Raw genomic sequence first — 27,949 nt, 5'->3', positions numbered from 1 at the left:
TTTCAGTGGAAAATAAATCCTATAGGGTAAAAATAAAGCTGCTTGATTCCTGCTTCTTCTGACCAAGCATTATGCACACACTAAACACCTGGGTACACATTCCTACAGCCCCCAGAACTTAATTATGCTATGAGATAGTAAGAGTTACTGAAAAATAACCAGCAAAAATATGTATTATCCAAGTCCTCCTTTTTTTTTAAAGCCGATATGTATCTCACAGAACCATCCACTGTTAAGCAATTTAACTAATTTTCTCTAATTAAATCAAGTCTGCAGATATCACCAAAAAGAGAAAGAATTTTTTAGGATGTTCTAATACCATAAAACAATTCCTTGTATAAAGTATGCTGGGAACTTCCTCCTCCATGAACTGTCAGCCCTAAGGAAACTCATCCCTGGTAATCAGCTCAAGTCCTAAACCACTGGCCAAGTGCAGTCAGCCATTCTCATGCAGCCAGTGTTTCCTGTGTGGTCACACATTTCCTCACATACTGCTGTAGGTTGGCATGAAGACAGCTTTTAGGAGCACCTCATGATCTGGTTTTGTGTATTTAAGAGTCACCCACACAACTGCTACTAGTAAGAAGCTGCCCCAGAAAGCATGAGAACAGGTTGACCCTTGCTCCCCAAAGTCCTGGGTACCTGGTAAGTTCCATGCAAACCTTCAGGGCTGCATCTTTGCATACTCATGTTACACATAATCACTTTAAATGTATTTGCTAAAATATGTCCTTTTTTGTTTTGTTTTGAAGACCGGGCTTCTCTGTGTAATTGTCCTAGCTGTCCTGGAACTCACTCTGTAGACCAGGTCGGCCTTCAACTCACTCAGATCTGCCTGCCTCTGCCTCCCAAGTGCTGGGATTAAAGGCATGTGCCACCACTGCCTGTCTGGAATGTGTCATTTCAAGACACATACAATGCTTGGAAAATTATAACATATCCATGTGTTAAAATTATTCAAGTCATTGTAAATACATTTTCATTTTTGTCAGCCAAATCCTTAAACATCTTACTATGCCTTTCAAGCAATTATTTAATTATAATTTCCCTATTATTCCTAAGCATTTTTGTAATCATACTATTATTTTTACTCAATATCATTCATTAACATTTATTCTATCAATTTAGAGTTATATTTACTGAAGATTTCTTTTAGTTAAATATCTCAACATGTTGCATTCACTTAACCTTCTATGAGATAGTTTTGAACCTTTATGTTTAAAAGCAATGACAACTAAAATATAAGAAATTATTCCTTTGAAATTATATTTGTATTTTTCTTAATTATCATTTGAACAAACTTACTCGTTTGAAGTCATTCATATTTGTTGCCTGGACTGGAGTACCAATGAAAGTAAAATATGAAATTCTCGTTGTCTCTTCTTCACCTTGATTAGACTGAACAAATAACTACAAAAAAATCACATTTATAATTTTCAATTACAATCTATTTTTAATGAGCATGCTTTAGATTTAATTTGCTTTCTTAATAAAAATACCTTCCACCTTTGTAAGGATTAATCAAGACTTCATAACACTTACACTAATGTTCCTAAAAAACTGCCCATTCCCTGTCTATACTGCAAATCTCACCTTCTCTAGAAATGCCCTGGCAAGACGGCCACATACGGAAGTTCATGGCAATTTAATGTGATGGTATAGAGAAGTCATGATTAAATCCTTTACAGAGAACACTGAAAGAGTGTGAAATTCATGATTACAATGGGTAGACTGCTGTTGATAATTTTATTAAAATCTGAGTCTTTCAACTATGGAAAATCTCTGTAGTTGTATTCTTTCTAATATTCATGCACCCATTCTATTTCCTAGAATATGAGAAGAAATTAAAGTGGAAATCTGTTCCTAAGACTATACTCTGCCCTTTGACGTGTTTTAAAGCCTGACTCTAAACTTTTATTTTAAAATTTCCCTCAGTATATAATGAATAGAAGCATTATTTATATTGGATTTTGGAAAAAAATCCTCCATTAAAAAATACGATAATGTAAAACTGTTTAAAAATATTGTCTCTCACTGAACAGCAAGCACAGGGCCTGCGTGAATCTGCACTAGGTCCTTTGCACTATGTATCATAGCTGAGGTTTACTGCTTTTATGGGTGAGTGAGTGAACAAGTGGGCCTAATACTTATGCCTTTTCTTGGGTTCTTTTCCTTGTGTTGATTTGTCCTATTCAACTTGGTTTGCTTTTTTCTGTTTGTTTGTTTTTTTTTTTTTTTTTTTTTTGAGACAGGGTTTCTCTGTGTAGCCCTATCTGTCCTGAAACTCACTTTGTAGACCTGGTTGGCCTTGAACTCACAGAGATCTGCCTACCTCTGCCTCCCAAGTGCTGGGATTAAAGGCACTGCCTGGTGCCTATCCAACTTAGACGTGATGGTTTTGGTTTTATCCTATTATATTCTATTTTGTTATGTTTTGTTGTTATCTCTTAGAAGCCTGATCTTTTCTAATGAGAGACAGATAGGGGGTGGATCCAGGTAGGAAGGGAGGGGGAAAGGGACTGTGAGGAACAGGGAAGGGAAACTGTAATCGGGATATACTGTATAAGGAAAAAATATTTTCAATAAAAGAAAAAAATGTCTCTCTTCACTTGGATAACGTATGTTATTACTTCTAAGACATTACTTATCAGTCAACTTTATTGTTTTCATAGGCAACCCTAGACTCCTTTCAAAGAGTTTATCTAATCAATTCAAATATAATAAGTACAGTATCAAATTAGTTCCCAGTTTACTTATATTTGGTTTTTTAAATGCAAACATTCCTGTTTATTTTGTTTATACCTACTATTTTTAAAATTTATCTTTCTTTGACTAAACTGATCAAAACTGTTACTTTAATTCAATGTTCATCATCACAAAAGTGATAGATATGTCTTATGTGTCTTTAGTTAGATCACTGACTAGATGTCTGGATATAATGCATATGTGACCTTTGTCTTAAACTTCATTTAGACAAAATGTCTAAATGTCTCAGGTAATCAAAGCTCAGCTTGCTCACAGTGCTTTATATGATCACAGAAACCACTGAAACCCTCCTGAAAAGAACTTAACAGTGTTCTCTGATTCCCTCGATACAAAGCATTGCATCAGTCTGCACGGCTGGAGTCGGAGTTCTCTGGCTGAGCTCTCCTTTCATTCCACTTAAAACCATCTCTGGCAGTATCCAACATCCAGATACACCTTAGCTGTGTCTTAAAATGTAAGACCATCTTTGCAAAAAGTCATTTTTAGCTGGACATAGTGGCTCATGCCTACAATTTCAGAACTTGGAAAGTTGAGACAGAAGGACTGTTGTGAGTTCCAAGCCAGTGCAGGCTATATAGTACATTTCAGGCCAAAGTGGGCTAGAGTGAGATTCTGTCTCAAAAACAAAAACAAACAAAAAAACCAAACCAACCCCCGACCAAAAATCCTTTTATAAAAGCCAGCTTTAATAATATTATAGTAACTACACTGAAAGACTACAATTTGAAAAACTAAACAGAATTTTTACATAGGTTCTAACACTTATCACCAATTGAGATAGAGTAATCATAAATATTTCCAGCTTAAACAAACGGATAAATCTCATGAATCGTCCTCCATTTCTCAAATTTACCAGACAAACTTACTTTAAATGACCATTTAGAATCACCTAGGACACAGAAGACAGCCCTGCTGTTCACCAACTAGATAAAAATATATTAATGAAATGCACTCACAGTTACACTGTTAACATTCTGAAATTTAACATAACGAAGAGGAACAATCCCATCTTCTTTAATGTCATCTTCTGTCAGTTCCAGAGCTTGAGTTGGCTCACTCCTTTCTGCCTCCTCAAAATCCATAGATCGGGGTAGGTTGATAAAAATTTTTACATATTTAGGACCTTGACCTACAAAATGGTTTAAAGAAAGAATTGAAGCGCTAAAACTACAAACACACTATATTTTCCTATATCATCAATGCATCTTATACAGAACCTGTGTACGGCCACATATATATTAACACACAACATACACAACTTCAAAAACCTCTACTAAAAGTTCTAAAAATCTGAATATTGACAGTCAATCTTTTTCCTCTAATACTCATTTGCTGGTATCTTCTTAGCTCAATTTCACTCTACATTAGGAATATCTGCTAAATATTAGGAATAAACACACACACACACACACACACACACACACGAGTATACACATGCGTACATACATAAACAAGTTTCTGCCCTCAGTGCCAAAAGCCATACTATGATCTGGATGTGGTGGGGCACGCCTTTAATCCCTGCACTTGGGAGGCATAGGCAGGTAGATGTACATAGCAAGCTCCAGGTCAGCTAGGGCTACATGGTGAGATTCTATCTTAAAACAGAAAGAAAAGTTATACTATAATAAATACAACATTATCAGTGAGGAGCTGTATGGAAGGTGGCAATGGATTTTGACAGTATATGCAGGTGAACAACCTTTCATAAAATAAACGATATACTAAGTTTTATGGTTGCCAACAACTGGCATATTTTGTTACCCATGAGGAAAACATTATTAGCATTAACACTTATCCAAAAAGAAATTAATCATAAATTAGCATATCTTACTTTTCTTAGATATAGATAAGGAATATGCCCATTTTACACCACTTAACTCCTTCACTGCCAGTATATGATTTAAAATTCAAGATATGTGGCTGATTTAATCATACTAATTTCCATAGAATTTATCTACCAAGTGCTTCATAAAATTTTATTATTAAAAATTTATCAACATAAGAAAGTATATAAAAACAAACAAGTAGACATTATTAAACAAAGCCTTGGCCAGGCATGGAGGCAAACGCCTTTAATCCCAGCACTCAGGAGACCTGGTCAATCATTATTTTTGATTCTAAAAAAATTACTGTTAAATATCTAGAAATGAGAGGAAGAATCAGTACTCTGTAAATTAAGGGGAAAACATTTACTTTAATTTTTAATTTCACATTACTTGGCCATTTATAATCTTTAATGAACATAAGGATGAACGACCTCTATTTTAAAAAAGTTTTAAATGTAAGCTATTAGGCTTAACAAAGTAGAGTAGAAAGTCAGTCTTTAATTAACTGTCCTTTACTCACCATTATCTGGTCCTTGAAATTTCATGGAATACAGCTTAACAGGTTGGTTGAATGCCACAGTAATAAGTAGCTGTGAGGGAAAGAGTTTCAGCACAAAATGACTTGTCAACACCATGAATACAAAAAAAAAAAAAAAGGCTAAGGGGAGCTAAAATAAAGGTGGCACAAATCTAGTTCATCTAACAAAATCATTGCAATAAAGAGATTCAGTGTGCTGAAATTAACTTCATTAGTTTGACAGTTAAGAACAGTCACTATCAGTTACTTATGTAAAGAATGGCAGAAAAAAATAATTTAGGTAAAGGAACTTAAGATCTAGATCTGGGGCTGGAGAGAGCACTGACTGCTTCTCCAGAGGACCGACATTCAATTCTCACACCCACACGGTTGCTCACAGGCATCTGTCACTCCAGTCCCAGAGATCCAACACCCTCTTCTTGCACCTCCAAGGGCACCAGGCATAATGTGATGCAAAGACATAAATGCAGATAAGACACCCATTTGCATAAAATAAGTATTTAAAAAAAAAAACTAAGATCTTGTGACCTACAAACTGGCAAGTAACGTATATTCCCACAAATGAAACAAAATTCTCAAATAAAATAAATGTAGCTCTTAAATTTTAATATGTAACACATTTTTTCTAGTGTGTCAAATACTTAGTCATATCACATTACTACTGAAAGGTAATGCAGTCATGCAGAAAGATGGACCCTCACATGAATTGTGATCTAAAATTCACAAAGCAGGACTCTTGGGACCAGGAATGTGGCTTAGTGTACACAATGCTCTGAAGTGGTGGCGGGAAGAAAGGCCTCCACAAACTTCATCCTAAATTTCTCTAGAAGGCCACATAAGGAACTAAGACACCAATGCTGTCTAGATTCTCTCAGAAGCTCTAAGTTATCTATAAAGTTTCTTTCCATCCAAAACGGTTTACTGCTAAACTCCTACTCTATAAGGAAGACTTCCCTTAACATAAGATTTCAGTAAAGCTGTAGACAATGCTACAGTCCACACTGTCATGTTTTTAGGCCACTATACACAGGAATACGGTATGAATCATAGTTCTGAAGCTGTAATAAAGTAACCCTGGACAGAAGAAAGGGTTTAGACTCATTTCAAAACTATACTAAGGTCTAAGAAAACAGCTAAACTACCTCCTCTGGTTACACAACTTACTTTTTATACTTGACTTATTAATAATGTGTCCGAACAGCAAGCATGACATGTGCAAGGAGCTGAAATGCTGGGAAAAAGCAGGTGAGAGGGAAAGCCAGAAACAGCAGGTCAGCAAGACATCTGAAAGATGCCAGCAAAGAGTCATTAACTCTTACAAGAAGATGTAACAAACATGCAGACTTAAGACTTTATAAACTTTGGTGCCCGAGTGGAAGAGAAAAATTTCCCACACAGTGGAACAGGGAGTAAATTAAGGAAAGCAACACCCAAAAGATAAAGATGACGTGATAGGTGGTTACCATTCTTTCTCCGTGGCAAAAGCAACACAGGGGAAAGAAGAAAACCGTGTTTTTATCTGGGACTAAGCAGACAGTCTTCTAGGGAAGACTTATCTAGCCAATCACTACTGCTCAGAAAGCAGTTCTCAAAAAATGATGGTGGTAATCTAAGCAGCAGTGGGGCCAACCATGAGCGCTGCAATGTTCTTCAGAGTACAAGGCACCTCACACAGAACACAGAGAGGAGATGGATCTGGACAGTGACGGGATAGGAGTCAGAGGGAAGTAGTCATAAGGAGAACACTTCAGAGAAACAAGAGCACGGAGAATGATAGTGCCTTCCAGCCTTAACGTAGACGCCCAATTACCTGCTCATCACAGTCAGATTCCAAGAAGGACATGTCTTTTCGTAAACAGTTGTCGAAGCCGTGCTCATCACTTTCATTAAGACATTCACAACCAGCTTTGTTAATAAAAGGCATTAAATCCATCTGAAACAAAAGAAAATAAGAATTTAGGCAAAGCACTCAGCTTTAGCGTAAAAATTATAAAGACTCAGATCTATGATTCCTTCTAGATTCAGCAATTTTGAAGAAAATGTTTGTTTTAAAACAGTTACTGAAATTTTTATAATGGTCTTTTCCTTGAATTTCTGACTGAAATCTATCACTAATTATTAAAGCAAAATCTAGGCTTACCCTATATGGTAAAGTATTAGAAATCCAACTTTTAGGTCTCAGTATTCCCCAGGACACTTACTAAAAGGAGCTTATGAATTTTAAGTATGTATTTTGTGTATTCCAGAAGCCTCTCAAGGGGACCCAGGACACTCGTAACCCAGAACTTGGGAAGCAGCTATAAGAAGCACAGGGCTGAGGCTCCACCTTGGGTACACAGTGAGTCTAAGGTCAACCTACATGAGACCCCCATCTCAAACAAAACCAAACCATACACAGCAAAAATAAATGTACACCCCCCCCAAAAAAAGAAAAAAAACCTACCACACCAAAAGAAACTAACAACACCAACAAATCCGATCATCAAAAGATGATCTCTGTCTCCAGGACTTCATGAGAGGGCAAATTCTGACCAACAAGGACAAGCTAGCAAGCATCAGCAGCCTAATCCCATTTGCCCTAAATAGTACTCTGTACTTTCACTTCTGGACTCTACTGAGCCCCTATGGACCCCTCCTCCTTTCATGACATCCAGGTAAGAGCAGGATTCTTATAGTATTTTCCTACACTTTCCTTATTCTTAACTGTGTTTAAGATGTTTTACAGAGTATATGGCTTACTGTGAGATACTTAAAGTCTGACCCAGAGATGATCCCAAGGTGGGCAGACCCACACAACCTCAGTTCAGGTCCCGGTACTACAAAGACTAAAATCAAAGGTGATGATCGTGAAATTACCACATTAGTAGATTCTTACTAGCTTAGCTATAGATAGCACACCATCAAGCAGATCATAGAGCACAAGACTGTAAGTAATGTTTTAGGAATTTGGAGGTTGCTTTTCTTTAGGTCAAACCAATTAAAAGCACTAACACTGCAGTTGAGTCTGGACAAGTGTGCCCAGGAAACTTCTTTATCTAATCATTTCTGAACACCAGCACTATGAACCCACACAGTGTAATTACACTGCAGAAAACACCACTTACTCTTCTTTCCTCTGACCCATTTCCCAAGCATTAGAACTACTTTATCCGAAAAGCATCCTCAGGGGCCAAATGAGAAGCCTGTTGTCTTCTAGTCTCCATGTTTGGCTGACTTGCAAATAACCTTTCTTTTTCTCAAAACTTGCTTCAGCACACCAGAAGAATAGGTATTAATTACCTAGTTCAGTAATTATCAACCCCAACTCAAAAAATTGTTTACACTTTCTAATTAGGTGCTATTTTAAATAAATATTAATGGTATAGGCTAACAGAAAATAAAGATACACACACACAATATGCACACAAAGATAAGGTGTCATGTCTACCTGACTAGTTTTTCAGCTTGAATTTAAAGGGTTTACAGACAGAAATACACTGGTTTGCTTTACTGTACCAAATATAAACTTTTTAATGTAGTAACTTCAACTTGAGAAACAAGTAAAGACCATAAAATACTATTTCTAAACTCTGCTTCCTCCCCGAATAATCTCAAACCATGTAAAACTGCATTAGAACTATTTATACTATGTAGATTAGAAATATTATCCTTTGAGTTCTTCAGTCTCTATATCAATTTAAAAAAAAATAGTATCCCATTGTTAAAATACATTTACTACTAAAGTTACATTTGATTCTAAGCCAAACAAAAATAGACTATAGGAGGTTAAGTATAAGGAACATTTTACATAACTATAAAAATGAGAAGTGTTTTCAATGCCATGTTCTCTACTCACAGAAGGGAGGCAAGCTCTAGAATAGGTTACTTAATAGTTTAGAAATCAATTTCGAGTGGCAAAGAATTTAGCAAAAGAAATTTAGGGGAATGTGATTTATAATGTAGACTTACAGTTATAACAGACCGACAAAACTCAATAGCCCACTTCAGTTTTAAAAATCCTCATTTGAAAGTATTTTGAATTAATAAGAGTAAATTTCAATTCAACCAAATAACACCAAATTTAAGATACTGATCTTGTTCTTCTGATGACATACATAGCCCTTCGGAATGTCCGTGTCCTCGTTGCTTCCAGGGTCATTTTCTAGATGCTGCTTGATTTTCTCTTCTAGTCCCACAGCATCTGCTCCTTGATATTGATCGATTCTCACTTTGTTTCGAAAAAACAAAAATGTAGGTGTTGCTGAGATATTGTTCGTGGCAGCTGTTCCCTAGAATAAGAAAATTAAACAGTGATAAAATTAAAACAAATCTTATACCATTTTGATTTTTCATTCTACAACTTTAAGCAAATTTTAGCAGAAACGTAAAACAATGTGCTCCTAATTATCATTTAAGAAAGAACAGACTGTGCTGCAGAGAAGGTGGTTCTTCCAGAGGATAGGAGTTCAATTTCTAGCATCTATATGGTAGTACACAACCACCTATATGACACCAGTTCCAGGAGATTCACTTCCTCTTCTGGACACTGCAGGACCCAGGCACACATGTGGTACTCAGTCAGTCATGACAAATAAAAAAAAAAATTTTAAAGGCAGCTCTATAAGAAAGTTTCTACGGAGACACAGCTACATTATCCATACACCCACAATAGAAAACAGCTGCTTTTGTCTCTTCCGACATTAGTTCTACTGGCATATACTTTACCCAACAGAACAGCTACCTTCTAATATTAGCAGAAATTGTGCTTTATGGTAAGCAGCTTTCTTATAATTTCACAGTATGAATTTTTCAAAAAGAAATAACCAAAGGCTGGGCATGGTAGTGCCTTTAACGCCAGCACTCGGGAAACAGAGGCAGGCAGATCTCTTGAGGTTGAGTCCTCTGGTCCTACACAGAGAATTCAGGTCAGCCAGGGCTAAATAAGACTATCGTAAAAGAAAACAAACAAAAATAAGGAAGGTAATGATGAGTCAAAACAAATCACTGCTGCTAAGAAAAACTATCCACCTAAAAAAGAAGAGCCAGTCTACACCACCTGTCAAAGAAAGGGACGGGGTAATGTTTTCTGTCTTGGAAAATGGGCGTGCTCATCCATTTTCTACTCTTACAGAACTGATTTCAGGCCATCATAAAAATAATAGCTATCCTTTTAAGTTTTGCTCTAGTTCTACCATTTAATACTGAATGGAAATGAATAATAACCAGAGCACCCTATTTAAACTTTTCATAATAAGGACTTAAATACCAGCAAAGCAAATCTGTCCTCTCACATATGCAAATTGTATGAAGAGGTACAGAATATATTATATATCATTCAAAGAAAAAAAGCATAAAGGTAATCAAGGGATATCTTCTCTAAATATCACAGGTAACCTACGAGAACAGTGCTACCTTAAAAGAAATAAGAGAGAAAGACAGAGTGATCGTAAATTTCCTGATATGTATAAAAATAAAAAAACTAAAGTAAATAAAGTCAATATATTTTAGTGAAGTCGATATGTACATTTTCAACATATTAAATATAAAATTAATGAAACAATCGTCTTTCGTAAACTAATATACCTAAAATAAGGACAGTGATACTACCTAATAACATTTAATGTAGGACAACAAAACTAAAGTGTGCAATGTCAGACTTACACAAGTTTCCCCTACCATTAGAAAAGTTTAAGACAATTCAGATTGCACAAAAATATTTGCAGAATATACTAAACAAAGTACTTTTACCTCTAACACACAGCAAACACTTACCAACAAAAGTAAGACATTCAAAAGAAAAACTCTTGGAATACGTAACTTGACAAATGAAGTTCTTAAAATGAAAATTAGTTAATAGGGGAAATCAAGGATATGCAAATTGAAGCTACTTTTACTGCAACAGGTAAACCAAAAACAGTATTTAGGAAGAGTCGGAACTGAGCTTTCTATCATATACTGTTCTCAACAATGCACAGAGTATAATCACTTTGAGGAGAGGGTAGGGACATACTTTGAAGATAAGATTATAAGTGATGAAATTAAATCTAACTATTATAAAAAATTCTCTACTATAACTTTATGATCAATAAGCAAATGCCTCAGCAGAAGATATAGAACTGCCAGGTAACCTGCTACATTAACAACACTGCATTAATTTCACCTCATATTTAAAAGAACTTGAAATAATACACTTTTATAACCAATGTAGTCAAAATGGCATTCATAATAATCCTAACATTCCCATCTTCTCAGGAGTAAGTATCACGTGAATAAAGACACAATAGGTAATATTAATGTTGGATTTCGATCTATTTCATGAAAAATAAAGTGAAAAAAAAAAGGCTCTTCTGCCTTACCTGGCACTGATGTACATCTACTTCCAAGAAAACTGCCTGTGGATACTTATTACTCATAGAACTGAATGCTGGAGCAATCCTCAAACACGGTCCACACCTGTAAGAAAGACAGAGCTATATTCAGAAAAATAATATAAACACTGTACTAACTTATGCTATAAAAGCATTTATCAGGTTAAACAAAATAAGACAAACTGATATTCTTGGCTTTAGGCACTCTAATATATTTATCTGGGTCATTTATAATACTGTATAAATGCCAATATCGCTTTAATGAGTACAGAAACAATATTAGGTCTCAGGCTTAAGACTGTAAAATCTTTCTGTTTTGTTCTCATTGAAAGAATATAGCTGGGTAGTGGTGTACAACTTTAATCCCAGTACTCGGGAGGCAGAGACAGGTGGATCTCTGTGAGTTCCAGGCCAGCTAAGGCTGTTACACACAGAAACCCTGCCTTGAAAAACCAAAACCAATAAACAACAACAACAAAAGAATACAAAGGAAAATAAAAGAGACATGTCTATATGTCTATAAACTGAAAAAAAAATAGTGTTGTCAAGAAATCAATCCTCCTTGACTAGGATTAATATAAATCCCAAAATTTTAAAAATGAAACTAACAAATTCATACTCTAACATTTATGGGGAACACCAAGAACAACCTAAGCTGAGGTTAAAAGCTTTAAAAAAAAATTAAGAAAGACCTACCATAAAGCTTTACTAATTAACAGCACACAATGAATTAGGTTGAACATGTTATTTGAAAACTTTTAGAATTCAAAATGACCCTAAATCCCAAAACTGGGTATTTTATCAGCCCTCAAAAAGTGTGGATAACAGAGCATTCCAAAATTTCAAATGTTCAGATTTGAGATATTTTCCTGGTAAAGTCTATGTATGTTAACAACAAACATATTCCAAACACCAACAAACTCTGAAAGGTGAAACACTCTGAACTCACACATGTCAGGTAACGAATACACAGCTCGTAACCTAACACAATCAATTACCATCTAAGAACTAAAAAACAAAGCTCAGTGTGCTAGTGCACGCAGTTAATCCCAGCACTTGGGAGGCAGAGGTAGGTGAATTCAAGACCATATTGTCTATACAAAAACTCAGGCATCATTAACATATGAGGCAATTTTAAGCAGTCTAATATACATATGAAACTACTGAAATGAAAAATATTTGAAGCACTATGTAAAATAATCTCAAATTTCATAAAAATTATAAAATAAGTATAATCAAAGATTGAGCAAAAGAAAAAATATAAAGGCAAGTGGGGCAATGAAGAATATAGCAAACAGACTCAACTCTAATTATACCAATAACATTATAAGTAAATAACTTTAAAAACTGGCTAAACAGGTTTTTCTTAGGGAAAGTTTCCCCCTTTACTTCTGCTTTTTATTCTGGGGATAGGGAGGGAATCAGTGATATTGAAAATGGCTAGTAGCTTTGTTATGGTTTGAGTCTCATTTGGCTATAAAACAAATCTTGTTGGAAAATATATGGAAACAGGGAATGAGCAGCCTCTTCCCTAGTGTTGAAATATGTTCCAACTGGTCTCTGGTCTGGTTTGTAAAGATTCTGTTAGTTGAAAGCTATAAAGGAGAATGGCTTTTTGGATTGTGCCAGCATAGCTAGCATTGTAAACCAACTGTAGCAGGCTCTGCAAATAAAAGTGATCTTGAACCCTCCCCCCTCCCCCCCCAAAAAAAACCCGGATTGGAGAGATTGTACAGTGGTTAAGAGAGCATTGGCTGCTCTTCCAGAGGTCCTGAATTCAATTCCCAGCACCACATGATGGCTTACAACCATATGTAATGCAGGCCAGGCAATGGTGGCGCATGTCTTTAATCCCAGCACTCAGGAGGCAGAGGCAGGTGGATCTCTGTGAGTTCAAGGCCAACCTGGTCTACTAGAACTAGTTCTAGGATAGGTTCCAAAGCTACAGAGAAACCTTGTCTCAAAAAACCACACACATACACACACAAACCCACCACCATATGTAATGCAATCTGCTGCCCTCTTCTAGTGTGCATGAAGACAGAGCACTCATGTACATAAAATACATAAATAAGTTTTTTAAAAAAAAGAAAATAAAAAACAAATTATGACTAAGTGTGGTGGTGCACACTTTCCATTCCAGCACTGGGGAGGCAGAAGGATCTCTGCAAACTGGAAGGCAGTGTGGTCTACAAAGCAAGTTCTAGGGCATCCACAGCTACATAACAGAGAGACCCAGCTCAAAAAACATACAAACAGAACTGAAGTTCAAAAGTTAAGTAAGCTGTTCAAAATCCAACATTCTAGTTAGCAAAAGGGCCAGCCAGAGGTAGGGCAATTTATAAATCCAATCCAATCCAATCCCAGTTCTTTTAAAAGAGTTACTGAGTTTTTAATTAATAAATAAAAACTCCCTTGCAGCTCTAATATTAAATGATATTCATAAACCTGTTAACTTCTTCCCTGCCTTCTATAATAGCCACTGTTCTTATCTTCAGAAAAGCTTGTGTAAACATATATATAAACATGGATAAAGAAAATGAATGCACCCTATAAAGTCTCATTTCAGAAGGCTTGTTTTTCCAGAGACGATAACTTTCAGACAGGCCATTTCTGAATGTACTGCTGTTACTAAAACACAGCTATGTTCATAACTGGTTCTGTAAGTCACATAAAATATTTATTTTAATAAACGTTATTAATAAGATAATATACTTTGGCCACTTGTAACATTTCACAATTCACAAAAACGTTAAATCTGGTTAAATCATTTAACATTTTACAACTGCCAAGAACAGGGCTAGGGGTAAGCTCAGTAGCAGATCATTTGCCTAGCATGTGTGAGGCCCTGGGGTCAATCCCCAGCCAAAAAATAAAAACTCTAACGTACTAGACTCTAAATCTTTAACCATTTTCAAAAGTTCACAACAGATCTCCAGCGTTTAGTTGCTGTTCTTTATAAAGCAATAGCCCTACTACATGCTCTTCAAGAAACCACATACTCTTGAAAAGTGTAAGACTACAAAATACAATTCGATTTTCATATAGTTTAAGTTAAAACTAACAGTGTTAGAATCCAAATATAGGCGGGTCAACCAGACAGGAAGTAGAGGCGGGGCGATGAGAACAAGAGTATTTCTTCTGGGAAGAAGGAAGCTCTCTCTCCATTCCTGCGCAGACCACTGAAGAGGCAGCATGTAACTTGCCCAGCTGAGAAAGGTACTGAGCCATGTGGCTAACATAGATAAGGATAACGGGGGGTAACATAAGTTATAACAGCTAATAAGTAGCCTGACCTAATGGGTCAATCAGTTTATAATCTTATGGAGTCCTGTGTGTAATTTTCTTTGGGGCTTGCGGGCTGTGGGGTACCCGGCGGGACAGAAACCCCAACAAGCCAGCCCCTCGTGTTACATATGGCGCCCAGACGTGGATAACTGAATCCACAAAAAGCTTGAGAAAGCTTGGGAAGGAATAGACTAAAGCATGTTTTCTTGGTGGCAGCAATTTCTCGGGTCTACTTTGCTTGCTAGAGGCAAGTAAGATTCTCATCTAAGAGAGGCTTCCTGACTCAGCTTTGGCTGCAAAATCTTGCAGCTCTTTTAAGAGGTTCTGCCACGAAATACTTAAATGGTGTTGATGAAAAGCTGAATGCATGCTTTTCGGCTTTCAGTTGTAGCAGGAAAAAAAGCTGTGCTGCTGTTTTAAAATGCCGACTTTCTGGGCCGTCCTGCCAGGGCAAACTCTGACTCTTTCAGGCAGGCAGTCCGACTGAGTGTGGTCTGTGAGCAGAATGGTGCAGCTTGCTTGCTGGCAAGGACCTTGAAACACCATAGAGTTGTGGCAGTGAACACAGCTCTGACTGGTATCTCAGCCATGAGGCTGGAAAGCTAAGGAATGGGCTGGATCTAACTGTCAAAGCTAAGGCTTTAGTCCTACCCATTGAAGACTCATGTGGTCAGAAAAAGAGATATACAGTAAAAAGAGATTCAAAGACGAAGAAAACCTCTAAATGATTTACTATGTGTTAAAAATATATGCAGGCTAAAGGTTAAAGTTCTTAGGGTAAAAAAGGAAGGAAGAGAGTAGTTGGGTGTGGTGGTACACACCTTTAATCCCAATGCCTGGGAGGCATAGACAGAGAGATCTCTGTGAGTTCAAGGTGTTGTAGCACACACCTTTAATCCCAGCACTTGGAAGGCAGAGACTAGTGGATCTCTGTGAGTTCAAGGACAGTCTGGTCTACACAGTTATTCCAGGACAAAGATGTATACAGAGAACCTGTCTCAAAAGGCCAAAAGTTAAAAAAATAATAAAAGAAATAGAGGTTGAAATAAAGCCACATAAAGGTGGAAACTACACAGAGAATCTTGATACTGTATATTATTATGCTCTCTTTGAATTGTTTGATTGCTGAGAAAGGAGCAACAGCTGCTAAAAGACTTTTGTTTATAAACACTGCTGAACTAATCCAAGATAGGTATTTTGAAAATACCTTTGCTTCAAAACTGAAGTCAAAAGATATGTTACTTTGGAGAAGAGATTTTGCTTTTGTTTCCACAGAAAATGAGAAGCTGAGGATTCATTCTGAGTTAAGAAAAATCAGGTTCGAGATTTTTCACCTCCTGAGAAATCTCCAGTAGGAACAGATGGCCCAGATGACAGAGTTCTTCATCCAGAACAGATTCAAGACTGCTGCCTGAGATGATCAAGACTCACAGGATACTTCAGTCAGGACTTGATCATAACTCTAAAATTTTCTTTAGGTCCCCATAAGATTATCAACGCCCTCAACCAGCAGGAAGTAGCCTGAAATACTACGCCCACATTCTCAACAAATGGACTGTGGGTATTTTCCTTTGTTTAAAAAAAAAAAAAGAGGGAAATGGTGCGGGAGAATTATCTGTATTCTGTCAATCATGTATTTTAAATAAATGCTGATTGGCCAGGTAGGAAGTATAAGCGGGTCAACCAGACAGGAAGTAGAGGCAGGGCGATGAGAACAAGAGTATTTCTTCTGGGAAGAAGGAAGCTCTTCCTCCATTCCTGCGCAGACCACCGAAGAGGCAGCATGTAACTTGCCCAGCTGAGAAAGGTACTGAGCCATGTGGCTAACATAGATAAGGATAATGGGGTAACATAAGTTATAACAGCTAATAAGTAGCCTGACCTAAGGGGCCAATCAGTTTATAATCTTATGGAGTCCTGTGTGTGATTTTCCTTGGGAGTTGCCGGCTGTGGGGTACCGGGCGGGACAGAAACCCCAGCAAGCCGGACATCATGTTTCACAAAAGTGATGGCAAGGAGCCTAAGGATGCAAGAACCTGGGACTGTTAATGATGATGCACTCTTATACTTAGTGTTGGTTATAAAAATGAGGTCACTTGAAAAATTTATCCAAGTACATATTTTAGTAATTAGTGTACTTTTGAATGTTAATCATCAAAGTCACCCCCCCAAAAAAAACAAACACATACCACTAGCATCCTTCCTGAATGGTAACTATGAAACCTAACCAGTTACAAAATAAGGCCCACTTTAAGAAAACAAAATACAGGGTAAACTGTCTATAACAGGAAGATATGACTTACTGGGGGAAAAAGTGATATACTCACAATTTCGAGATAAAAATCATTCCTATTATACAAACGGGGGAGAAACCATACGTTCTTTTAGCTTAGTAACCAAAACAATAAAACAGCACTGTTGACAATTACTCTGGCCATATTTAAGAAGCAACTATTTAGAGACAGTATTTTGAAAATCTTACCAGAATAGGCATTTTTTAAAACGCCTTTTTAAAGATTTTATGTGTTTTGTCTGCATGTATGTATATATACCACACTAATGTCTGATGGAGTTGGAGGCCAGAAGAGGGCATCATATCCCCTGGAGCTGGAGTTACAGGTGGTTGTGAGCTACCAATGTGGGAGCTGGAAATTGAATCAGGGTCCTCTGGAAGAACAGACTATGCTCTTAACTGCTGAGCCATTTTTCCAGTCCCCAGAATAGATATTAACATATAGAATTAATTCTCTTAACAGTACAAATAGATCAATTCAGTCTCATCTTGTCAAGAAAATATAAGAGAGTAAACTGGATTATTGTTGTGTTATAATGTTAAGATTATAATGCAGACAGAAGTGTAGTTAATTTGTTCAGAGCAATCTGTATTAAAAAATGAATTAAAGCAGAGATTGAAAAAGATGTAATATGTCCACAGTAGTTTTCATTATTTTTAATAAGAAAGCACAAGTTAAGTGTCAATCCACAGACAAATGGATAAAATGGTATATACACACAATGGCATGTACTTGCAATACTGATGCATGCTACGCTATAGATGCACATTGAACACATGCTAAGTGAAATGACCAAGAAGCATACATTGTTATGGTTGCACTCACATAAGATGGCTAAATCGGCCAATTCCCAGAGACAGAAAGTGCAGTGAAGGCTACCAGGGAAGTAGGTGGGTCTGGGGAAGTTGAGGTCTCACAGGTTTGCTCTTCTGGAGAAGTGAGGATAGGGAGTTACTACTTAACAGGTTCAGTTTCTACTTGGGATGATAAAACCATTTTAGGAAATAATGGTGATGACGTACTACTGTGAATGTACATAATACCACTACGTTACACTCCTTCAAACTGCTAAAGTGACTGCATATGGAGTTGAACACCCGTAATTCCAGCATTCAGAAGGCTATGGCAGGAGGATCACAAGAGGCTAGTGTGAGCCTCAAAAAGAAAAAAAAAAGTAAAATCAATGTTATGCCCTATACATTTTACTCTAAAAAGGAAAATGGGGCTTGGGCTGTAACTCAGTGGTAGTGTGCCTGCCTAGTACATTCAAAGGCCCTGCACAAACACTGAAGAGTTCTTGAAGATTTCTTGAACAAAGTAATCTATACACTGCTTGAGGAAAATTAATCTAGACCAATGGTTGATAAGCCATGTGCAATTTAGCTTAAAGTACATCACTGAAGTGAAAAAAATCAGATATTAGAAAAAATTATGCCCATAACCTAAAATGAGGTAACATTAGCTTTTCCTGAGCAGTTCTGACAGACTTCATTGGACATGGTTATTTGCAAGTCAAGTATAAAGAAAGCCAGTTACGCTGTCAATGAGTTCAGGGTGGAATGAATGTTAGGACTGCCCATGTTTAAAAAATGTGAAGGATATTTGATATTTCAAAAGTAAGAAAGTTAAGGGTAAATACAACCTTACTAGACTCATAAATGTTACTTAAACACTCTTTTAAACTAAAATGCGATCTAAATGTGAGCACTTACTTGCCTTCAGTTTTCACAAAACTGTTATTTTCATTGCTCTGAGTCACTTTAACAGTAAATATAATCTAGCTCTTTACCGCTCAATCCCCACACGTGTGTTAACCACACTGCAGATTGATACAGCCATGTCCCCCACCTTCCTCACGGCAACCTAGCTGCTCATTACTCTGCCCCTGGTGCGGTGAGGGGGACAAATCACTGAATGACAAAAGCGCAAAAGCTCCAACTGACCAAGATTAGCAGGACGAACTAAAAAAATGAGAGGCCTTGAAGCCATCGTCCTCTCCTCTGCTGTAGTCTAGACAACAAATGTGCGGGTACTCTCCTAGTACGACATCACTAAAGCTCAGACACGTTTCTAGAATTTCGACATTCCTTTGAGACTTGTCTTAATATATATGCCATGACCCAAGCTCTTCCATTTAGCAAATGTAAAAGTATCATGTCATATGGGTACTCTATTTCCCTCTATTAATTTACTGCCCCTTTCCAGTTCTGTGGAAGACCGGCCCAAAGCAAAACAAACACCAACAGAACCCCTCTAAGCTGTTTTCAAGTCTATTTGCACCCCAATCGCCTGAAGCAATCTACATTTGTATACTCAACATTCACTGAACCCTGTACCAGAAACTACAAATGTTTCCTCTGGGACTAAAAACAAACAACACAACTAATACCACGAGCAAGAAAACCTGTTACATAAACAGTAGTACTGGGACCAGATTACTCCAAATTGGTATATGCGTAAAAACTGCCAGGTGCTCACACGAAGATCTCTAAACCTCCTGGCTATGTACCGCTACATACAAGAGCTCGGTAAATACACGCTGAATTTAGGCTCTGAAGGCCTACTTCCTATGTACATATAAGAACATTATTATACACCCGATAAGCGATCCACTAGTTTTGTGTCCTTTACACTGTGACTTTATCCAAAGACAATTAACATCTTTTCAGATCTCTATTATCTAAAATCATTAAGTTAAAAAGGTAATTTGGGTCGGGAGGTGGTGGAGCACGCCTTTAACTCCAGCACTTGGGAGGCCGAGACAGGTGGATCTCTGAGTTCGAGGCCAGCCTGGCCTACAAGGGCTTGTTCCAGGACAGGCACCAAAGCTGCCGAGAAACCCTGTCTCAAAAATCCAAAGGGGAAAAAAAGGTAATTTGGTCACCACAGAGGCCTGTCCAACCAGGGACATGTACATACTGTATTTTTTTGTCTGTAATCTGTATATACAAAGGAGCCTAAGACAATACTAAGCATGGTACAAACATGTTATGCACATGAAAAAACATGATGTCCCATTAACTTAATTCAAAAGGCACCAACTACGCCTTAAGACTACGTTATTCGGACTAGATGGGCAGCCACAGCTGCATCTTCCAAAGGCTTTGGAAGAAACGCAGGCGAAGAGAAAGCAAAGCGTTTGGAAAATTAAGCCTTGAGAGATACGAAAATACAAGCGATCGCCGGCTTTTCCGAAAGACAGGAACCGGCGCAGGCAGCAGAGGCTGGGACTCCTACAAGCTGGAAGAAGTCGCGGGTCGCCCCCAAGAGCAGAGCACATCTGCGAATTTCAAGTCGGCGGGTTGGCATGTCCTGAGCGGGCGAGACCCAGCAGAATGGTCCCTGTGCCCGCCCGGACGCCCCGGATGCACATCTGAGACCCGCTCCCTAGAGCCGAGGCCTAATCCCGGCAGCGGCCTGGGCTGTGGTCACCGCCGGACATTCCAGAGCAGAAGCCGACAGGAGAACTGGGAACCGGAAAACGGGGGCGGGGGTGTGGGAAAGGGACCCACAGAGGACTGCCAACAGGGCCCACACTCGGCCTCACCCTCTCATGGTGAACTTGACCACAGCAAGTCTGGAGCCCGCCCCACTCAGCTCTGGCTGGAAATCTGGATCGCTGCCGACCGGCTTCACTCCCACCATCCTCACAGACAGCCCGGCAGGGCGGCCGCGACGCTTCCGGCTTCAAAACTTAAGAAAAAATGCCGAGAGAGGCCCTGGACGGCTGCGGGAGGCCGGGGCCTGGACGGGAGCGGCGACCACGACGTGTAGTCCCCGGAGCTCGGAGTGCCGAGTCACGCCAGGGAGCAGACGAGTCGAGGGGGAGGAGACGGGCTGGGAGGGGAGCGAGAGGGACAAGGCGCGCAGCACCCAGCAGCCACCGCGCGGAGGGAGCCTCGGCGCTGGCGCGTTTGACGTCATTTCCGCGCCTTCCGTTTGCTTGCTCACCTGAGCCTTGCGCTACCGGAATGGAGCAGGCGCTGGCGCAGACTCGGACACAAACGCAGGCTGTGAGAGTGGGAGGTGCCGCTGGCGTTTTGAAATTGATTCCCTAGCTTCGCTGACCTGATGTTTTGTATTATTATTGTTATTATTATTATTTATTTTACTGAGGATGGACTTGGGGGAGAGTGGACGACGAAGGGACTCTCTCCCCCTTTCCATTATGGGCCCATGGTTACTGCCTAAGGCCATAAGGCAACCTTTTACAAGAACTTTGACAGTGATCCTGTCCTATATTCTGGGCAAGTCCCCACGCACAAAATTGATGTTAGAAACGTTTCTTTACGGATTTACGGATTTAGGGGTACTCTCTGAGCAGTCATTCAGAAAGTATTATGTATTCAAATATGACCAAAAACGAGACAGTGGCATTTCTTCAGGAAGCTGGAATCTATTGACACACAGCATGGGTGAATTTAAATAGGAAGGTCGGAAACAAGATGAACTCGTGACAGAAAGCAGAGGATGAGATGTCACTTCAGAATTCAATCTTGTAGAGCCAATGAGTTTAAAGAAAGTGGGGGGAGGTATGAAGTGGAGAGGGGAAGTGGGAGGGGGATGCCAGAGGGTTTGGAGTGGGAGGGATGGATGTTCAAGCCCATTTTACAATACCTAGTAAATACAGTCAGCTGGAGCTGTGTTAACAAAATATCACAGAACAAGTGTCTTACACAACGTACAATTCTCATGGGTCTGGAAACTTGAAGTCCACCAAGAGGGAACTGGTAGAAACCAATGTGGGGGGGGCACTGCAAGAATTAATTTCCTGGGGTCCTGTTTATTTTTATGTGACTTCCTTTGCACTATAGATTCACATATGCACAATACAGGATCATCTGTTCCTTTTCTTAGAAAGATACCAGTTTTATTAAGACAGGATGGCTAATTATGAAAGAGGAGGGGTATGAGAAGGAAAACCCTCCTTTTGTCCTGATCTATCACTGACTAATACCCAGGTGTTTTTGAAATAAGTAACTAGGCCACAGATCAAATAACGACCCCCTTTCTGAGACACTTCACAAACCAGATTGTTAAAGCCATGCAATGACACCAACAACAAACACGGAGCAGACATCATGGGCACACTCCCATTTCCAATAGCATTTTAGACAGCAAAATATCTTTATGTAAACATAGCCAAGGAAGTGAAAGACCTCTACAATAAAAACTAAAAATCTCTGAGAAAAGTTACTGAAAAATACACTAAAATGTGGGACGGTATCCTGGGTTCATGGATCAGAGGAATTAATACATAAAAATGACCACTCTACAGTTTATAGGCCCAATGCAATCCAAATCAAAATATCCACAACATTCTTCACGGAAATCTGAAAAAATTGTAAAATTCATTTAAAGTCAAAAAACACCACAGATTGAGCAAATTGAGCAAAATGAAGAATCCTAGAGGATTTCCAGATTTCAAGATAAATAATCAAAAACAATATGATATTGGCACAAAAATATACATGTATACCAATGAAGCAAAAATACAAGACTCAACCATGAGCACTCATAACTACAATCATTGGATGCAAAAGGTATACACTGAAGATAAGACAGTATCTTTAACAAATGCTGATAGGAAAAGAGAATATTCACCTGAAGAAGAATGAAAGTAGACTCATGCACAATTGATTTTTCCTACATAATAATTATCCCAAATTAGTCAAAGACTTTCAATTCAAAACTTGAAACACTAAAAGCGCTAGAAGAAAACAGACAGGTTTGTCCTCAGATACAGGTGTAGGAAAGGACATTCTGAATCGGGTACCATTTGCTAAGGAATTAAGGCCAACAATCAAAAACTGGGGACTCAACACTAAAAAGCTTCTGTACACCAAAGGAAACAACCAATCAAATGAAGAAATCTATAGAATTTGCCGGTTTATACATCAATCAGAAGATCAATATACAGATACACAAAGCTCAAAACACAATGCAAGGAAATCAATGACCCAATTATAGAACGGGCTAGAGAGATCTAAACATGGAGTTCTTAATAGGAGAAACAGAGAGTACTCAATAGATGAAATATAAATGGCTAAGAAATTGCCTCAAAAAGTGTACACCATCCTTAGCAGTCAGGAAAACTCAAAACAATTTTGAGATTCCATCCTACTCCAGGCAGAATGTCAAAGAGCAATATCAGAACTGATAACAAATGGTAATGAGGTTGTGAAGAGAGAGGATCCCTCATTCACTGTGGGTAGAACTGCAAATTTGTGCTGCCACTCTGGAAATCAACATGAAGAATCCTCAAAACACTAAAAACAATTCGACCATATGATCCAGCTATACCACTTCTTGGTACACACTGGAAAGACTCAACAGCCTACTCCAACACTTCCTCAGCCACGTCCATAGTTGTCTTACTCATAAAAGTAGGAACTTAAATTCCAGGAAATGGAAACAAGCTAAATTTCCTTCAACAAATGAAAGGATGATGAAAACGTGATACATATACACAACAGAAGACTATTCCTTATAAAGAAAAAAGGAAATCATGAAATTCACAGATAAATGGATGGACCTAGAAAAACAATTCTACTGAGTGAGGTAACCCAGTCCCAGAAAGATAAATACCAAATGTTTATTTTCATCTTCAGTTTCTAACTCAAAATGGAGAAGTCACAGTTCAAAGAAAGTATAAAAGAAGGAACTTGGGAGGAGAATCACGGGATGCAGTAACACGATGTGGGAAATGGAACAGCAAGAAGAGGGCTCCACATGGGGAAAGTCGGTACAGAAGAAGGGACAAATAATGCCAAAATGGTTTATAAAGTATCAAGGAATCATATTATTTTATATTTGCCTAAAATTATACACAATACATATAAGTATATGCACACACACACACACACACACACACACCTCTTAAAGGAAGTTAAGCTATTTGTTCTGACCATGCTCCCTACAAGAACCATATACCAACAAAAACCACAGTATCAGACACCAGAAACCTTTGAAGATTTAGTCAGGGTAGTCCAAATGACTGCCAAAGGAATATGGGTTATCACTGTAGCTCTTGGTTGCCTCTTAGGAGGTGAGAGTGTGGACCTATTGCTGAAGAAACCAAACATTAAGGACACATGACTTGGATGACTTTAAACTGGATTTGACCTGAAAACCTTTTCCTATGGTCTAGCTTTCATGATTCTAGAAAATTACAAAAACTATTAAGAGAGAGAAGCAATTAAACAGTCCTACCCACCTTCCACAACTACTACATTTAACAATTGCAATCATGGCAATATAAGCATAAAGGTATAAAAAATGGTGTTCAAATGTTGGTGGTAACCAACAGTTATCTACCTGTATGCAAAGCCCACTCTAAAATAGATAAATCATGTCTGGTACTAGAAACCTAGGCAGTTTCCAAGGGCGAGTAAGGTCATAGATTTTTAGAAAAGAGTTTACTATCAACACTTTGCTAGACCTGCATAATCCCTTCCCACATTCTAAATTTTATCCTTACATCCTCAAATACGTGTGACTACCACACCTCATTAATGCTTTATCTTACAGGAAATGGAAACCTTAACAGAAAACCACAACTGAACTCAATGCAGTGATCAATGGATCATGGGGAGCCACTCCAGTGGCTATATCTACATCACAGCTACTGCATCTCTGGCTGAGGGAACATTGTGAAAGAGGAGGGCAGAAAGAGTCTAAGGGCAAGAGTATCAGAAGTCTGCTGTAAAACAGTCTCCTAGAATTGGCTGAATAAACAACACAGGAACAATAGCAAAATCAATGGACCTGTTAATGTATAAGAAAGAAAATTTTGAATTTTGCAGGGTCCAGCTCCTGGGCAAAGAACTACAGGCAGCTATTGATATCTGGGAGAAGGAGACTCAGGCTCTTCCCAGAGATAACCCTTTTTATTGGTTGTACGATGCTGAGTCATCAGTCTTGAAATCAAAAACACACAAAAAACAAAATGGACGCAACAAGTTGCAAATAAATAAATATGATGTATTTGTGCACTCACATACATATGAGTACATAATATATATAATCAAAGAAAATGAGGCTAGCAATTTGAGACTGAGGGTGTTAGGGAGAAATTTGAGGGAGTTTAACTGAGAGGAGCAGAGGAGGAAAGTGTCAGGTAAGAGATGTAATTCTATTGTGGTGTGGGAGAATTATCTGTATTTTGTCAATCATATTTTAATAAAACGCTGATTGGCCAGGCAGACAGTATAGGCGGGTCAACCAGACAGGAAGTAGAGGCGGGGCAAAGAGAATAGAATAAGGTTATGGAGGAGGAAGGTCCCTCCGGCACTCCTGCACAGACCACCGAAGAGGGAACATGTAAGCTGTCACACTGAGAAAGGTACTGAGCCCATGTGGCTAAAATAGATAAGAATAATGGGGTAATATATGTTATAAGAGCTAATAAGTAGCCAGAGCTAAGGGCCAATCAGTTTATAACCTTATGGAGTCCTATGTGTGATTTCTCTTTGGGACTTGCCAACTTGTTGGGGTGCTGGGTGGGACAGAAACCCCAACAAGCCGGCCCCTCATGTTACATATGGCGCCCACGTGCTTCATAACCCTATAATTGCGTATGCAGCGACTACTGGACAGTGGGTTCTGTTCCTCTTTAAATACCCGAATTGGGTTCTTTTCAAGTGTGTCTTTTCATTTAATCAATAAGTCCACCAACTATGCTTCCTTCACCCTGAATCATTCTTACATCATTTTTGTGTCCTCCTTGAAGGCTGGGTTTCACCTGAGTAGAGGCTTCCTGGGGCTTTAGGGGAGGAGTCCTAAGCCTCATTCTTCATTGAGCTGTAGTTTATGCTGCCAATGACAAGATTAAGAGCTTGTCTTATGACCTCATTTAACGTAAGGGTCTTTAATGAGCCTTAATTCTCACTTCCAGAAACAGTGAAACCCTATTAGGAATTAGGGCTTCAACTAATGAATTCTGTTTTGTGAGCAGGGGAATCCAGTTCACAATCCTTCCACAGGGTTTAGAAATGAAGCTCTGAATTTGAGCTTAAGCACTGTGGACACACACACACACACATATACACACACACACACATATACACACAAATCTCAACTGTTCTTCCAGTTTTTCCTAAGAACGCAGAAAACATCTAAAACAAGACAGATACACAGATTTCTGAAAAGCACAATGAAAAAAATTATAAAAGATCCAACAGTAGCATTCTTAATGCCCACTTTTTGTGCCCCTCCGCATATATTCTCAATCCTTTTCTGTCTTGATCTTTGTCCCAGGAAGATGATGTTCATAGACTGCAACGTATTCTCTCAATACAGCTTATTGGATGACAGAAAATAATGAGATCTAGATACTTTATCCCTTCTTGCTGTGTTGCCAACAAGTGTGTGACCACCAAAGTTTACAACTTATGTTAAACCATTTTCTAATTCATGTCCTTGTCTTTCCATTTTTCTTAGCTTTTTTTTGGAGACAGGGTTTCTCTGTGAATTTGGCTATCTTGGAACTTTCTCTGTAGTCCAGGGTGGCTATGAACTCACAGAGGTCTGCCTGCCTCTGCCTCTTCAAGTGCTGGGATTAAGGCAAGTGCCACTATCACCTGGCCCTTTGCCTTTTCCTATTTAGGAATAGTTATAACTCCTGGATGTCAACAGTACCAGGAAATACTGTGAGAAACACTGGCCTGGATACCTGGCTTGCTGATAGAAATGCAATGTGCCTGGATGAGAGAATAATGAATTGGGCATCTCGCATTCACATTAGAGACTCTCTGGTTAGTAGAATGTCAACAGATACCTATAGGAAGAGGGGGGTACTTGGACAGTATGACTCCTTAAGGGGCCCGTTATGCCTCTAGAATGAACCACTGAACTGCTTAGCACTGACACAACTGGTAAGCACAAGTACTATAGCTAGCCAGTGATGCTCAAGTGAGTAGGACTCACTTTCCTACTACAAGTAGAGGTCGTTTAGTTTTAAAAAGCAGGGCTACTTTTCTTCTCCCCTATTATCACTCCCACAGAGACCAGAAGTGTGCTACCCCGAGTCTCTTTGAAAATTTTGAAACAGCGGTTTTCTCCATAGCCCTGACTGTCCTGAAGTTCACTCTTGTAGACCAGGCTGACCTCACACTCAGAGGTCTACCTGCCTTTGCCTCCTGAGTACTGATATTAAAAGCAAGAACCACCACTGCCTGGACCATTTGGGTTTTTAAAAATTATATTTATTTATTTATTTTGTGTGTATATGTATGGATGCCCATGTTCCACAGAGTGTCTGTAAAGTCCGGAGGACATATAGTGGGAGTCAATTTTCTCCTTCCTCCATATGGACGAGTTCCAGGGGTTAAACTCAGACCAGCAAGCTTGGAGGCAAGCACCCCATCCATTTATCCACTTTCTAGACACAGACACTAATTTTTGATGTGGCATTTTTTTCTTTTAGTTTTTCAACTCTGCCTTACATTAAAAAAATTTAAAAGTGTAAATACTATTTGGAATCTGGAAGATTATAAAGACTTTTGCAGATAAAGATATATGAAAATTTCCAGGATAGAAGTCACAGTTGAAATTATGAATGTTGATGATCTAATCAGTAACTAGAAAAGGTTATAATGGGAAGTTAAGGACAATTATACATGGAGTAAAACAAGAGGCATTAACAGAGAAAGAGAAAATTGGAAGATGATAAAAGTCAATGGCCAGAGATCAAACATAGGAAGAGCAAGAAACACCCTTGAAAGTAGTGAGGTTTTAATAGGCTGTCATGCAAACAATTAATGCAATTCAATGAATTATAAGTAGAATCAGGTCACCATACAAAGTGAATTCGTTAGAGCTGGAAGATTCCGAAGTAAAAGTTCATTGCATATTCCTATCTTAGGGAAGGCGAAATATTGTGCACACCCC

The 27,949-nt window shown here is 38.5% G+C and overlaps 1 protein-coding gene across 2 annotated transcripts in view; it reads right to left on the bottom strand.

Annotated features, from left to right (window-relative positions):
* Positions 1 to 20,889, bottom strand: part of Txnl1 (thioredoxin like 1) — a 30,529-nt gene extending 9,640 nt beyond the window's left edge. Inside the window, exons 1-7 of one of the 2 annotated variants that reach the window (XM_085699797.2) lie at positions 20,607 to 20,889; positions 11,466 to 11,562; positions 9,225 to 9,398; positions 6,941 to 7,063; positions 5,113 to 5,182; positions 3,723 to 3,895; positions 1,306 to 1,410 (exon numbers count right to left, since the gene is read on the bottom strand). In XM_085699797.2, the coding sequence (XP_085555923.1) occupies positions 1,306 to 1,410; positions 3,723 to 3,895; positions 5,113 to 5,182; positions 6,941 to 7,063; positions 9,225 to 9,398; positions 11,466 to 11,562; positions 20,607 to 20,704 (840 nt within the window). In that variant the 5' untranslated portion in view covers positions 20,705 to 20,889. The remainder of the gene's footprint in view (positions 1 to 1,305; positions 1,411 to 3,722; positions 3,896 to 5,112; positions 5,183 to 6,940; positions 7,064 to 9,224; positions 9,399 to 11,465; positions 11,563 to 20,606) is intronic. The other variant, XM_048419684.3, reaches the window with a different exon arrangement.
* Between the last annotated feature and the right edge of the window lie 7,060 nt (positions 20,890 to 27,949).

This window comes from Myodes glareolus, chromosome 13 (assembly GCF_982192425.1).
Source record: "Myodes glareolus chromosome 13, mMyoGla1.1, whole genome shotgun sequence".
Taxonomy (NCBI): domain Eukaryota; kingdom Metazoa; phylum Chordata; class Mammalia; order Rodentia; family Cricetidae; genus Myodes; species Myodes glareolus.
This window is presented reverse-complemented; position numbering and strand designations above follow the sequence as displayed.